At 36.2% G+C, this 16,127-nt stretch overlaps 1 protein-coding gene across 5 annotated transcripts in view; it reads right to left on the bottom strand.

Annotated features, from left to right (window-relative positions):
- USP25 (ubiquitin specific peptidase 25) overlaps positions 1-16,127 on the bottom strand; it is a 93,325-nt gene that overhangs the window by 25,544 nt on the left and 51,654 nt on the right. For all 5 annotated transcript variants that reach the window (XM_027449278.3, XM_038186236.2, XM_038186223.2 and 2 more), the window contains 9 exons: positions 15,403-15,489; positions 9,666-9,803; positions 8,689-8,765; positions 7,894-7,967; positions 6,237-6,385; positions 3,751-3,878; positions 2,856-2,951; positions 2,366-2,527; positions 472-680 (listed from right to left, as the gene is read on the bottom strand). In XM_027449278.3, the coding sequence (XP_027305079.1) occupies positions 472-680; positions 2,366-2,527; positions 2,856-2,951; positions 3,751-3,878; positions 6,237-6,385; positions 7,894-7,967; positions 8,689-8,765; positions 9,666-9,803; positions 15,403-15,489 (1,120 nt within the window). The remainder of the gene's footprint in view (positions 1-471; positions 681-2,365; positions 2,528-2,855; positions 2,952-3,750; positions 3,879-6,236; positions 6,386-7,893; positions 7,968-8,688; positions 8,766-9,665; positions 9,804-15,402; positions 15,490-16,127) is intronic.

Below are 16,127 nucleotides of genomic sequence, written 5' to 3'. Positions count from 1 at the left end.
TCCTCAGGGCATCAGAATGGACTAAAAGGTCTACCCACTCCAGAAAGTCTGCTCAGAAATTCACTGAATGCTCCCTCACTGAAGGGGCCACTCTACCCTAAACACCTCTGCAGATCACCAAGTCTAGGCCTAGCCCACTATCACACTGACATCTACAATGCATTTGCAGATGGTCCTTTGGCACGGATCCCACTTCCATTTTGCTCTACTCTCCCCCAATACCTTGCATGCAGAAACCTTTGTTGAAAAAGCTGCGCTAAACAAACTCAATGCGCTGTTTGCATCTTCAGTCAATATACCTCCAAGTCTACTAAGATGTATAACTGACTTTCTTATATGCTAGAGGTAAGTTCAGAAATACGAAAAACAATTCAACACACACATGCACATAAAGGCTACTTCCCTCCCCCCCCTTCCCATGTCCAGAAGTCCTTTCCAAATGTGGCTACATTCTCCAGTTTGTGGCAATACCTCTAGTATCGTTTTCTACTTCAGTCCTCCAGCGATGTAGACAGCCTTCTAGGACGGAAAGCTCTTCCTCAGTGATGTGCCTTGGTGCTGGATGCATTGGCAGATCAGGAGGAATTCGTGATTGTGTGAATGGTTTATGTATTACTGATCTTTGTACAGGAGATGTGCTTGGAACATCTGAAGAGGAAGGCCCCTGCTGATCTATTGTGCTGCATTCATTCAAAACACGAAATACCAAAATTGAATCATCACATACACATACTAAACGCTGTACTACAAAAACAAGCTTTTAATCTGAATACAAAAAAAATAAAAAGGTAATTTCCTACAGAGCAATCCAAGAGAAGTACCTAAAATATCAATATGAAAATTACTACGTAAATCCTGAAAACTTTGTGGTATACCACATTAGCACAATAACAACTTTGGTTACTATTATCACAAATAAAGGAATTGGATCGGTCAAGTCACAATTTACTTTACCTGAAATGCTATTCAACACCTTCAGATAATGTCACACAATAAAAATAATACAAGAGACTCTAGTATCTATGGCTGGCTGTGAATTTAGCAGTAAACTTGTTCCAAGTAAGTCTTGTGATTCAAACACTGAAGTGGCCAACTTACAGAAATTCTGTGACAGGGGCAGAATATTAAAAATGAAAATCTGTTACATGTTTTTCTCCTCCTATCAACAAGATGGCATACATGTAATCCAATGTGTAACACGAATCTGCAGACCTTCTTAGCAAGGCACTGTTTATTTACTTTGGGTATGGCACCACGATACAGCCTGAGGAACTGTTCTATAGTTCAGAACATTGTCAGAACATTAAGAGCTTAGTGTCACTCCTCAAAACATGTGTTCACACTTATAGAGGTTGAAAAAAGTTGTAAGACTTGAATTTTTACAGAATAAACTTTCTATATAGGAATCCGAACAAAGTATAGAACTTCTGATATTGTGTGTCATGCAGTCAATGGCAACTTAAAAGCTTTTCTTATCAGTCATCAGTAGATATATATTGGCATTCTATCAGTAATACATTTGAAATCTTTTAAAAACTTCTTAGACTCGTTTACTTCATCAAAGTACAAAATATAAGTATCTTGACTGAACCAGAGGCCAGCTTCCTGAATGCAATATAAAAAGTTCTGTTATAAATTGTTAGTGTTCACCTAGTCAAGACCTATCCTAACTTGTACTCTATTAAATACTACTAACAGTTACTAGCTTCAATAGTGAGAAAAAGAACTTTCTTAGACATTTATCTCCCTAATGCTTTGGCTACTTTGAATTTAAAGTTGGGCTGTTAGGTTCCTGACAATCTCAATCAGGAATGTAAGCAGAGCAAAATAGAAGAAAGAGTTTAACTCTCAAGCAAAAATTAAAAGAAATCTACACCAGAAACCTGAAAACTCTGCAGCACATACGTGCTGCCCAAATTCAGATTCTTAAGACCATATAAGCCACCTGGGAACCAGTAACCTCATCAGATACTGTGTTTATTTGGAAATGTAGATGTCCTTTCAAGTAAGCAAAGGACAACGACCTGCTGTTTAAAAAACTACACAAGTTTTGATGTTCAGGACCATCAAGCACTATAGTTCTTGTGTTTCATTTGAAAATGGTAGTTCTCCACCTAAAGAAGTTCTTATAGGCACATTGGAGAATACCAGATTATTAACTTTTTGTCTTAATTTAAATCTGTCGTGATGAAAAATACTTCTAGAAAGAGAGCAGAAATCTTACACTATAAGCCTTAGGAGATGCCTGGTTGTATCAATCCAATGAATGAAACATATTTCTTCCCATCTCTCTCAGCTGTTGGGTTTACCCTGAACAGGTCACTTGTGTCTCACCCTGGGAGGAGAGTTGGGAAGCAGCCCTTACCTGGGTGAGGTCTGGGCAGGCAGCGTCCCACTGGAGGGGGCACTAGCACCCAGGTCATCCACTGGAGATGTGCACACCGGTTTGCTGGAGGCAAACTCCAAGGCATACTGCAGGACATCTACCAAGGGGAATCGTTTAGGACCAGAACCATAGCTTAAATATCTGTTAACCATAAAATGTATTAATGCCATCACTCACATATACCAAAAAAAAAAAAAAACAACACAAAATAATAATAAAATAAAAATCAAACAAACAAAACGGATTTTTTCTGGTTGACTACAAGTAAAGCAAGCCTTTCCTAGCAAGTTTCATAAACCACAACTATCATGCTTAAACAGTTTCCAAAGGAAACGGTAAAAGAAGAGAGAGACAGCAGTGAAATTGAGAGCAAACAACTACACAAAATGTAGAGTTGAAAGGAGTTATTCTGTTCTACATAGCCCATAACGTTATTTCCATTTACACTGGGAACAATTATCTATAGTACCGTTCTAATCTCTGTTGTAAAACCGTGAGATACTCTTTGAGTCTCTTGATTTCATCCCGTTTAATTCTTGTAATTTCTCTGTTTTTGTGCATATACCTGTAAAACATGAAAGTTACATCAGCCTATATAATTAGAACACTGAAAACAAGGTCTGTATTCACCAGCAATGACACTTAGTGCTAAAATCAAAAAACAAAGAAAAAAATTCATGCTCCAAAACTTGTTTTATCTACAACATATCAAGACCTGAGAAGTAAATTAATTATGCCCATCCCCATGCCCCAACTTTCAGTAATGCTTTATCCCCAGTGTCAAAAGCTCTATTCATACATACCATGGAAGCATCCTATAAATGTATACAAACAAGTATTTGGAAAGCTTCTAAAGTGGTTTTAGAAGCAGCCAGGTAGCAATAATCTTGCTTCATTGCTTAGGCTCACAAATAACATTTAGTATCTAGAAAGCCATGATGATAGTTCACCTCTACATACAGACATCATGCACTGATGCTGCAGGTCCTTACATTCTGGGTATCTTCAAACCATGCAGTCTACCTGGAACACCGTGAAATATCTGACTTTTCTCACCCTCTTTCCTGAGCTGACCAATAAACACTGCAAGACAGTGACATTTTACTGAGTATTTTGCCTGTGTATATAACTACCTAGTAATAAGTTAAAAACTGAAGTGTAAGTGGGTTTTGGCAGTAGCAGTATGTCTTGTTATCTGTGTATATTTTCTGAAGCAGTCACTGAAACCCATGAAATTACAACTTTTTCAGACAGAATAGAAATTTACTGTGATTTACCTGAATATGAGATGCACTAGCAACTTCACCAAACTCATGACGTTAAATTTACATTTATACTAAGACTTTGCAGATAATATACTGTACCTGTCCAGGTATAAAATTGGAGGAAATTCTAATTTGTTGTGTATCTTCTCTGGTCTCCCCAAAGCCTGATTAAATTCAAATCTTGATAGCTCAAAAGTTAAGACAGGAGGAAGCTCAGTGAACCAGTGCTGAACAAAGCAAAAACAGAAAAACCCGCAATGAATGTCTTTCAGCAACAGAACTTCAGTAATAATGGTACAATACTTGCACACTGACATAGCTGTGGTAGAAATTGCTTTTAGAGAGTGTATCAGCATAAGCTTTCTAAAGCTTCTGTCTTTCAGCTTCACTGAAAACAGAGATCATTTGTCACCTGTGCACATCAGAGCATTTCAACTCACCTACTGCTAACTGCATTAAAGCAGAGCAGGCAGGAAGGCTTCTTCCTTTCACATTTATCTCGCTTGTACTAAAAGCAATCTACTCTTGAACCTCTCTGCCTTGCCAACTGTTCTATTCTTCTGTTAACTCTCTAAGGCCAGAGAAAGGCTTGTTTATACTTTATGAAGTGATCTTCCCTCTAGTTCCCTCAGACTCGTTTCTGACCCTTTCATTCACCTGATAACACTCGAAGTTTCTAATGACCTCCTTACACATCAGTAAGTGCTCTCAGCACTGTAAGACTGAAAACTTTTTTTCTTGAAATCTCCTTCATATAAAAACTGCCTCTTGAAGTTTTTTCTCTCTCATAATCACTGCTAACCTGTCCATGGATGAACCTGTTATTATCACCTTATCCCAGCTTTCTTTGGATATTCAGTGATGCTCTATCCTTAGTCTCTTTTTATACTTTGCTTCTCAGTAAACCCAACTACAAGACAAATTTAATTCCATCTCCTGAATTAGATTTTTTTTTTTAATCTCCACTCCCCAAAATAAAAAAATGTAGTCTATTCATTTATAGATATCTAATATATTTTGGAAGTCTAAGCATCAAGTTGAGCTTCTCCTGATTACTGTAGACATGGCTGTCAGACAATTTTGATGCCAATGTCCAATGTATTTGACTCAGGGCTCAATTCAAGCTCTCTACCCAGCAAAACATCTTGAATATTCTTTTCACGTAATACCTCCAAGACAGACTTTTCTTCCTTTGCTCATGGCTAAAATTCTGGTCTAGTTTCTCGACTATTTACTATTTCACAACTCAGTGCTATATTTCCTCTCTTCTCCCCTCGCCAAGCTTTAGCAAACAGTCTTGTCACTCTAACAGCTACCTAGGCTGTTACTGAATTTTCCTAGTTCGCTGGCCTTCAAAGTACCTCCTCATCCTCCACACAAAATGAGCTGCCTTCCCTGGTCTTGTCTGTGTCAGCCTTCACCAAGTACCTCCTCAGTTTTAAAGGAGCCAATTATAACTTATGTTGTGCAGCTCCTTCACACAGCAGTACATTTCAGTGCTAAAATCAGCAAACCCAAATCACAATCCTTCCCTAAAACCTTTCTACTGACCCCAAACCACTTAACAATGAGTAAACTCCTAACATGCTGAAGTTCATCAACCATAGTGCTGACAACTGTTCTCTTACTTTCTTCTTACTTCTAAGCCCAAGTGTGTACATTGACCTCCATCTTTTCTTGAGTTTGGTTTTAAGTTCCTTGGGATAGGGAATGTTTCTTTTTACCTGTTTGAACGTTAACTCATGTGCCAACACCCTATTGCATGGCTGAGGTTTTTATGCACTATTTTTATAAACATAGTGAAAAACGAACTAAACATCCCATTAAAAAGAATGGTGGAAACAAGAAAGAATCTTACTTTCAGGATAAAATGGATCTCTCAACACACAAGACTACTATATCAACTTAGACATCTATCACCTCAGATGAATGCCACTTGAAGACTTTATTCAGCAGAGACAAGAAATTCAGCTTCCTTCAGTAATTCCAAATCTTCTAACTCTGAGGCATTAATTTTTAAGCACTACTAATAGCTGCAGCCACTACAAATTAATTATTTAAGTCCAGGGAAATATAATCAATTTACTTGGCTCTGGTAGTAATAAAGTAATGCTTTCTACTTTAGGTTTTAATGTTAACTTTCTCATTTTGCCACTGCTGCCAATATGACTATGTCTTCACATGCTAAGAAGCTAAACTGATTAAAACCCAGACACCTTCACAGAGCTCAAAGTTTAACACTAGAACAGCACATGACTATCCTTTCATCCACTATAGAACCTTTTTTAATCATTAAAGGTTAAAAAAAAAAAAAAAGAAATATGACCTCTCTGGAGATAAAATACCAGCAACAGGTTGAAACCAGTGATGTAATACCAAAAGATGATTCTCTCAATAATCTAGAAGAGATACAAGCCCCAAAATTAATGAACCTATTATGCCAGACATCAGAACATGCAGGGCAATAAACAGTGGGTCTCAAGACCAAAAAAAAAAAAAAAAAGACAAAAACAACAACAAAAAATGAAAAATAAACAACATGACAGTAACATTTTGATAGAAGCGCACACAAGCATTCAACTCACCTCTTGACCAGACTTGGCAGAGTTTTCTGAATGGAGAGATTCAATTTCCCCTTCAATCATTGCAGCTTCTAGGCACTCATGCAGATCTTTAAAGCCATTAACCTGGAGTGGATACTGGCCAAACATTTCTGTGTTTTCAAATTTTTTACCTTCACATAAGAAATTAAACATTAAAGGTTAAGTGATCATTCCTAAAACTGTAAAACAAAACAAAACAAAACAAAAGAACAATAACCACCAAACAAACAATTCTGGGTCACCTGGCCTAGTCTACTGAACAATGCTCACATTTTCTTATTGAGCAATTCACTTATATGTCTTAAAGTATCTTTAAGATACTTCAGAAGTCGCTTGAACATAACACTGAAAATGACTGTTTTTCTTCTTAAACAATTTTTGCCTTGTTTCTGCACTTATCTGTTATATTTATAAAAAAAAAAAAAAAAAAAAAAAAGCTCACAATGTTTTATGTGTGTAAAACTGTGAAGTCAAAGTCCTCCACTTGCAAATAGCAGCTGAGTAGTACAACCCTGTACTGTATCATCAATCTGTGGAACTGCTGGTATGAAGCTGCCCTTTATACATTTTGCAAAAATAAGCCACAAGAGCACATTCATGATTTCTGTCCTTAAAACAAGATCGTAATTTGGTAATAGTGCATAAAGATGTAAGTTTAAACATGAGAAGAAATATGGGTGGCGAGTGATTTCAATTTAAAATAGTTACTGACTTCAGGATGAAATAAATTTAGTCTTCTTGCATCAGCCAGTTTCTTTTCCTTGGTTTGTTTTTGATATCTCCTCTGTTGAGATGAGAATGTGAGGGACTAAAGTACTCAAATGCAGAAGAGTGAGAATACTAGCTAGTAGCAAGTAATCTGGAGAACATTTTTGAAGTCTAACAGCAAAGCAGCATTAGCTACAGTATTTCAGGCCAAGAAACAACCTGGAAACCACTTTAAAGATTATAGCTGCTTCATTCAAACACATCTCAAGAAACATTTGCTCTTGGGATGGGGACTGAATAAGCAACATTAAAATGCTTTCACAGATGATGGCCTCCTGGAAATTGACAATAATGCAATTCTGCAAATTATATGCAGATAACAAAGAGAAGCTCATTCTACACTCTGACTACTCAGCACACTCTGTGACACTGACCTTGATCAGGCTTCCAATGTTTCCTTGTTTTCAAGGAACAATACTTTTAAGAAGGTGAGTTATCTGTACCAGAAACTGTACAGAAGAAAATGCAGTAATTGAAATTTAAAATTTTATTAAGTGAAGCAGAGCGTCAGACACTAGCTGTAGGAAATGCAGTCATTTGACTTCTGTACACCTTTAGCAGGGAAAAAATGCCATGATAATCAGTTTTTGCAACCATTTTTGCTCAGCATCTCCCCTTAACTTCTGTGCTTCAGGACATACACTCAACTCCTGAAAGGTATCAAAACAGTCTTCCTGGACTGCTGAAGTTCACTACATTCACGTTCAGTCTCATATTCTCAGGACAAACCTTTTGACACACACTGCAGGTGTATTCTCCAAGTGTATTTCTGCAGACAGCTAAAACCATATAACTGCATCATTCACCTAGGTACTTAGATAAGCACTCAACAGACACCAGCAGAGAAGTCCGAGCAAATTCAGGTGCATACCTTCAAGTACACCAACTGCTAGGAATCGTCCATAGAACAACTCCACCATTGGGTTCTTTGGTTTCTCTCCATCCCTGAAAACAGAGTGTGTTAGCACAAGATCCCACAAAGCCGCAAATCTTTTTACAAAAATAAGAGTAGAATATTTTGAATTCATTATGGAAATGCCGCCTATTTTACTTAGTTACAGTTCATTATGTTTTGTTCTTTCCACTAAAGGCAATAACAATTCACATATTTGCAATGGTAAGTACAATCTGAAAATTAAGTTTCAGAAGTGCTTCATTTCAAGAAAATTTATGTAAATCAAATTCATTTTGTGAGTGGTTAAATAGCACATAGACCTTGTAAAAAAAAATAAAAAGTTTCTTCCAACACTCTAGAAACAATTGCATATTCAAAAGACAGTTTACAGATGTTCACTTACACAAACTATGAACATTATCTTCTGAAAAGGGAAACAGGAGCAAGGTTTTGAAGAATTTACACTATAGTACTGATAAGTAAAACTACACTCAAGTGAGAAACAAGCTAACATTACTGACAATATATATCTCTACTGTTCAGATATTTTGGAATTAATTCATTAAGATTTCTAACACAAAAGAAGTAGGTGAAAAAGAAAATTAATGGTAAATTTAAAGTATCAGCATATATGGAAAATTACATTTTAACTGAAACAAGCTATAGAGTTGGATCTTTTTCAGCCATACAGTTAGAGATGGATTTTCATTTGGTTGGGTTGCCTTTTCCTTATTGAAATGTTCAATTTAGAGAGTAGTAGAACAATCTTACCTCTCTTCTTCAGCTTTAATTTGGAAGGCATCTTCTAACCAATCTAATAATTTGTGTGTAAATTCACTAACGTCTTGCTGTTGGAAAATATTAAATGGTCAGTAAACATTTACATATACTACAGAATACAATGAAGTACCACTTTACATGATCAGCATAGAAGCACATCCTCTTACAAGAACTCCAGAATCACACTATGCCTAAGACTATGCCATGGTTTTGTTTTTTTACGGGTAGCTTTCATAGTCCTGTGATTCTCATTACTTGGGCTCAGCTTTCATACCATGGCAGTTCAAAGGCATCTCATGAATCCCATTGTTCAAACCCTTTGGTATCTAACAAGTGGTGACTAATATTACTTTCACCAAGCACTAAATTCAGCATGTTGCTGCAGCTAAATACCTTAACCATATAACCTCATGAGTGAAAAATAAATCTTATGAAGAAACAGTGTTTCTCAGAAAAGCAAAATACAGCTGCAGTGATTTAGGCAAGACACTTGGATATGGATATTATGGCCCACAAAGCCAGTATCTAGACAAATAGTATACTTGGCTTACACAGCCTTGGATGTAATACCCTGAGATCAGAAAAATTAAACTCTTTCAAAAAACACAAACTTAGACTTCAAACTAAGCCCTAAAAGCAAAAAAGTGGAACTACTAAGAAGGTTTCAAAAACGGTGTTAGGTACTTTACTTTGAGGTTTCTAATATAATAAGAAGAAAGTGTACTGCATCTGGTAGTCATGATGCCAGAGATTATTTATTAAATTTGTTTTTTATTTTTATTTAAATAAAGGTTACTGGAGATCACAATATTAGAAAAAAAAAATGTTCAAAAAGACTGATAATTAGAATTCTCTTTTTAGCACCTGTGGACATTTTGGATTTTTGATTGTCCATTTTAAGTATTCCCTATTGCTAGATGGCCATATGAGAGCATGCATAATTTTGAATAAAATTGCACAAAAATTACCTGTTGGGAATCATTTGATTTAAAAGCATCTTTAAGAATCTCAACCGCTCTAGATGGGTCGACATATTTTCTCTTTGAACCAACTAGAAGTGCAAACAGGTACCTCAGTTCACGCATGAAAGGCAGATTCCTATGTTCCTGTATTTGAAGAATTAAAAATATTTAACAAAGCAGTAACAAAAACATAGTTCTAAAAAGTGTTACTGAATGAGCTAAACAAATATTCCACCAGTTGTCATACTAATACTTAAGCTTACATGCATTACTACCAAGATTGTGTTACCTGGCTTTTACTTTTTAGTTTTATCACAGAACCACAGGCTAGTTGAGGTTGGAAAACATGGTAGCCATCCTGTCCAGGCCCCTGCTTAAGCAGGGACACCCAGAGCCGGTTGCCCAGGACCATGCCAGGGAGCTTCAAAGAAGCTCTCCAAGAAGGGTGACTCCACAACCTCTCTGGGCAGCCTGCACCAGTGCCTGGTCAGCTGCACAGTGAAGTGCTTCCTGATGTTCAGAGGGAACCTCCCACTGCCTCTTGTCCTGATTACAGATAACGTCCTATTTACACAATAACCTTCTCTGGAAAGAAAACTACACTTAAAGAACTGAAACCTCCATGGAACCACAACTAGACATGGCTGTTTGGCTCAAAATAAGGCTGAATGGACATGTGGAGAAGCTGAGCTGAGCTTAAGACAAAACAGTTAATCCCAAGACTTACTACTAAATATTACGCACCCAGCGCCACAAGCCAACTTCTCCATGCTTATTTCTATTAGGCATGTGACCCCAGTTTTGTATGTCTTACCATGAATCTTATTTGGGAGCCACTAAACAAATTTCAGCTGATATACATAGCTTACAACCATACTGGAGAATTAAAGGAAAAAAAGAAAAGAGATACCTTTTCCCTACAGGATAATCCATGGAATTTTAGTTTTATAAGAAAAATATTTTTCCATATAATCACTGCATCTCATTATCAGGTATGACTTATCCCTACACTTATCACACAACTCCAATATAGCAAAAGTGAAGTTAATTGGATAAACAATGGAGTAAAGCTATTTACAATTATGTGTGCATCTGATACACTGAGCAGAAGAAAAAAAAAATTGAAGTTGGGTGAATTATTAAAAATACAACACAAGAATAATTAGATGAGATAAGAAATAGCATGCAAGCTTCATTTAGTGTAAGAAAGTTGAAAGCATGCAGGTTCCTCAAAGAACACCACATACAGCCCTATCAGTTAGTGCAGGCAGATTTTACAAAGCCTCAAGTAAAACACTGCAACCATATGAATCACTTGTGTTGACTTAGCATCCCTCTCTAAATCTAGCAGAATTACTTGTGAGCCTATGCACTGCCTTTGTTCGAAGTTTTTTTTTTACCTGAAGACTCTGAATTTATAAGGTGTAAATAGATTGTTATTTCTCTTAACAGAAATAGCCTGCTCTCCTGAAAACTTAAAAAAAAAAAAATATCTATGGAGAATATATAGTTCTTTTTTTCTGGTTTCCAGAAAAGAAACAAAAGAACTACCTTCGCCTGTATAATGAAAAACAAGTAAATTGATACACAATCAATCACACCATAGATTAATCCACAATTTTACTGCTGTGGAGACTGGATATCATTCTTACTCCCGAGCAAATAGGTGACACACACTTGTGAAATTAAAACCCATGTAATATCCACTTGCATGTAGAACAAAGTATCATTCAAACACAGCACAGATGTCAGATACGGGCCAAACTGGAATAACTTGGTGACAAATGTGCCCATCAAAGAGCAGACCTGTTTAGTTATTCACCTGTGAATCCAGTGCACATAAAGCTTCCAGTACATACAGTCTTTTATTTCAGCTTTAAAAACCATGCATTGTGTGGAACTGGAATGTGTTCTGCTTATTACTTAAAAACTACTTCTAGTCATGTAAATCCCCAAAATGTTTCACTTGCTCTTCTAGTCCACCTTGCAAAACATTGACCAATTATAACCAATGTTCACAGAAAAGGCTGAAGACTTTGTCAAATGACACCCTAATTCAGCAATCAATCTTCGTAATTAAAGAATAAAATCAGTTTTCCGTTTACATCTTTAAATCAATTTTTAACAAGAAAACAGAGAAACAAGTTCTGAAGTGATTTGTTCTTACTATTTTCATAAAGCGATCTACTAAAGATGAACAGAGTTTTAGATACATTTTATCAAGATGCTTCAGAACTAGCAATCACCTGTTCACAGGCATAATATACATGTAGATGATTGACCACAGAATAATCTAGATATCATCTTTCTTTTATTAAATTTGAATTGCAGAAGCAATAAGCATTCTTGCATTACCCACTCAGTCTTACACTACTTATTTTGCTGAGTTTCAGAAATAATTGTAGTTTTGGGTTATCAACTGGCTACTGATTTCAAAATGATTACTCAGAACAAATGTTCCTGTAAAGCCGAAAAAGGTTCTCTAAAATGAATAAAATGTGTTGTTTTTTTTTTTGAAAGCTCTCTTTAATGCATTTGCCATCATCCTTTAACATGTAGGTATTAGCTCAACAAACAGCGATTCTGACTAAACAAAGCCTAAAATCTTCAAGTGGATGTGAGCCAGTCCCCAAGCCATGGACAGTTCTACAAAGGACTCACATTTTATTACAAAAAGAACTGCTGAAGTAACCACAGCACAGCACAAGGTTCTCAATATTCAAGTACACTCTACATGAAATGAGAAAAAAGTTAAAATCAATTTTAAAACAAAAGCTGTACAGAAAGTTTATCATCTAAAATGTTCTCTATTTTATCACCCATCTTGCCTGCATAAGCAACTTCTTAATGCTCTGATGTTGGGACAATCTATGATTAAGAAATGCTTCTAAAGCAATCTAGATGTTTAATGCATAGCAAGCATTCATTATTCTCAATCAGTATGCCAGGACACTGGCATAACAATAACGTTGAAACACAGGGAAGGACATGCTAACCTGTAATACAGCAACCCCTTTCTTGTGATAATAAAAAGCTTCTTGAAGATCCAGTCCACACCAAATATTCAGGTGGCCTCACTGCATACAGCTGGAGCTGCATGGCAGCAGGAGCTAAGAGAGCTGGGAGGGCACAGGGGCTGCAGTGACTACAGCCAACCATATTTTGTTCCGCAGGAAGAAGCTGAGTAACACACCAACCGAGGAAAAGGAATTTCAAATGAGAAGAAAAAACCGATCTGAGATTTTAAATGTATGCCAATGTTTGAAAAACAAGAAAAACAAAGTCCAGTCAACTGAGGCAAACATGCGTGCATTTTTTTTTGTGCTGGTGGCAATGTTTTTTTTTGTTTGCTTGAGTAAAAAATTTATACAAATGACTTCTGGATGAAAAATTTTACATGTCAAATTATTACCGGCATTTAGATTCAATATATTGATAGGAAAGGATGGAAACATCTTACTATGGAGTATTGCCTGAAGTGCAACCAAATGCTTTAATTCTATATCAAGACACTGTCACAATCTTAGAATTAAACCCTACTTTCCATCAAACAGAAACAAAACAAGATGACAAGATGTAAACCAAGGTCTTGAAAATCTGAGATTATTAATTTTTTTCTTTATTAGCAGGTTATGTAAGTCACACCCAGCATTTAATATTAAGTGGGGAAAAAAAAAAAAAACACACAAACCACTATCAGCACCAAATAAAAAAAAAAAAGGAGGGGAAAAAAAAAACACTGAGTCACAATATTTTTTAAAACAAGTAAGAAGACAGAAGTACATTTTCCAGGGCATTTTTTCTCCAGGACTTTTTTTGCTTGTCAACTGGAAGTTTATATTACAACTTTAAATCAATTTGATTCTACTTGTCTTCATCATATAATGAAATATAAGCACCATATTTGGGGACATGCGTGTTTATTTCTACTGTCTATGTTTCAACTAATGAAGAGTTCTCTTTTCTGAACGTCTACCCACAACATATTTCAACATAAATGCAATCCCTTTTGAGCTGCAGATAAGAGATATGAGTGCATAAATTATTTACAATTCCATTCCAGTATTTAGACGTAGGAGAGGATACAAACTACTGCCAGAGTTTCTTACTAGCAGGCTTGCAGTAGGTTCCTACACAACTCCCTATCATTTGCCCAGTGTCTCACAAATTTACACAGCCTTAGTTTGTCATGGTCAGAATTTCTAAGAAATAGCACTTTGGAATTGCTAATGTCGCATATGGCTTCTAACATCAATGCTCTGGTAAGACATTTTTCAAAGACAACAAAATGGCATTATCTATTTCGTATCTCCTCTTTGATGCCAACTGCCTTTTTAAGTCCTCAAAAATGACGGTAAAGAAATTTGAGTACTGGAGTATATTATTAAAACAACCAATAATGAAACACAGGCCAGAAAGTCAATCTAAAAAAAAAATAATTTAAAAAATATTTCAGGAAAACTCTTTGGTAGAACATAGCATGACTTTATTCTGCCCTCACTAAGATACACCATTTTGCCACACTCTTGTGATATGTTCCCAACACTACCAATGCTGTATTTGCACACCATCTCACAATCTATTGCAAACATTTTTTTCCTAAAGAAAACAAGTGACACCTTGTTCTTCAGTGGGGGGAATGCCTGTGCAGGTGGAAAAAGGGATTATACAATTCTGATTGAACATGCAACTTCCCTTTAACGGTGCATACCTAGAGGTTTTGAAAATGGACACTATTTTTTTTGTTGTTGTTTGTTTGTTTTTTTTGAATTGTAGCTTCATTTTTGCTAGTGAACATTCCAGTCAAGCCCGAAGTGCCAAACAAATAAAAATAGGCTGACAACACACTCCATGTGTAAAATATGAAAGGGAGGAGTAAAGGACAATGGTCTAATTTCTGGATATGCAAGAATTCATTGCTCTGTTTACCTGAAAAAACAGGACATGAAGTGTTTTCACATTTCATACAGCTACTTCCTCTTTCCATTTCTTTAACTATTTTATAGCACAGAATTCAGTGTACTCCTATGCATTTTCCTCAGAGAGCATCTACTGAAGGAAGAAAACTTGGCCTGTTTTGTCTGTCAGTCCATGCCCATTCTTCCACATTAGCCTGAGGTTACAAAAAACCTGAGCCAACTCCTCTGTTCCACAACCCCATATTAATACCAGAATGAGCATGAGAAAATTTATGCTTACAATCACTTTGCTAAATGGCCAGAAGAGATTAGCTAATAATCAAAAGCTTAATCTCAGATCATGAGTTGCAAATAATAAACATCCCCAAAAAGCAATGAGGGGGCCAGGTCAGCACTAACAATGCTGCCAAAAAACCTATACAGATCAAACACATGCAGACTAACCAAAAAGTATGCCCACAGCTGCACAGTGTGAAGGGTGCAGAATAAAACATGCTTCTTCATACAAACTACTGCCACGTTAAAAATGCTCACCCACTAGCATCAGTGCTGCCACAGCTGTTGCACAAGGCTCAGAGTAGCCCTTCCACTGAATCTGGTCTATGCAGTTGTTTGCTGAGCAGTCTACAGGGCAGGATGTTAAGAGAGGTACTCTACTACAAAGCCAAAGTATTTTATGTAAGATCCATAATAAGAAGCTCAGAGCGATATTAATTGGCACCTGTAACATCTGTGCTAATTTGAACTAGAGAGCAGTGCAAAAATCAATTACAATAGAGAAATGCCGTTATTAACCACTAGGGGAAGTCAGCTTCTAATTTTACCTTTTGGTTTCGAGGCAAGTCTTGAGCATTTGCAGGAGGATTGAAATTCAAAACTAGTCTTCGAAACTCCAGTAGATTAAATAATGACTGAAAAGAAACAAATAAAGTGTTAAAGCACTTCTGAAAACCCTAAAAAATTATTCCAAAGTGTGCCAATAAATTAAATGTTAAACATATAGCTTCTAAAATGAAACTTTACCATTATATATTGTTTTACTTAAACTTCGCTAAATATATTTTCAACATTACACAATTACTTTACTGAAAAAGCATAATTAAAAAAAACTTTATAGTTAAATGAAAAAATAAGTTTATATGATAGGTAAAATAAATTACTTTTTTCAGTGCATTTTATTAACTGTATAGCTGTTAATTTTCAAATCAAAATAAAAGCTTCTTTGACTATGTAAAATTAGTCTTGTAGCCCCTCTATCGTCTACCGCCTCAATGCAGAGAGGCTATATCTTTGTACATGCAACTTAAATCCACTTGCAATCTGTACTTATTCCATTCTTTCCATTCCTCCAGGATTTGAATACTGCATGTTAGAGTAAGGAAACCAGGTTACACAACTTAGCAAATAAGGAACTGCTGTTATTCTAATTTTATGTACAACAGGACAAGAAAAAGGGCACACCTGAGAAGAACACCACAGAACACAGAGCCTGGAGCCAAGACAGTACAAGAAAAAGACAACTGATTGCAAAAATAGAAGTCCAAAGCAG

The sequence above is a fragment of the Anas platyrhynchos genome, chromosome 1 (assembly GCF_047663525.1).
Source record: "Anas platyrhynchos isolate ZD024472 breed Pekin duck chromosome 1, IASCAAS_PekinDuck_T2T, whole genome shotgun sequence".
Lineage (NCBI taxonomy): Eukaryota > Metazoa > Chordata > Aves > Anseriformes > Anatidae > Anas > Anas platyrhynchos.
Note: the sequence above shows the minus strand (reverse complement) of the source record. Positions and strands in the feature narration are given on the sequence as shown.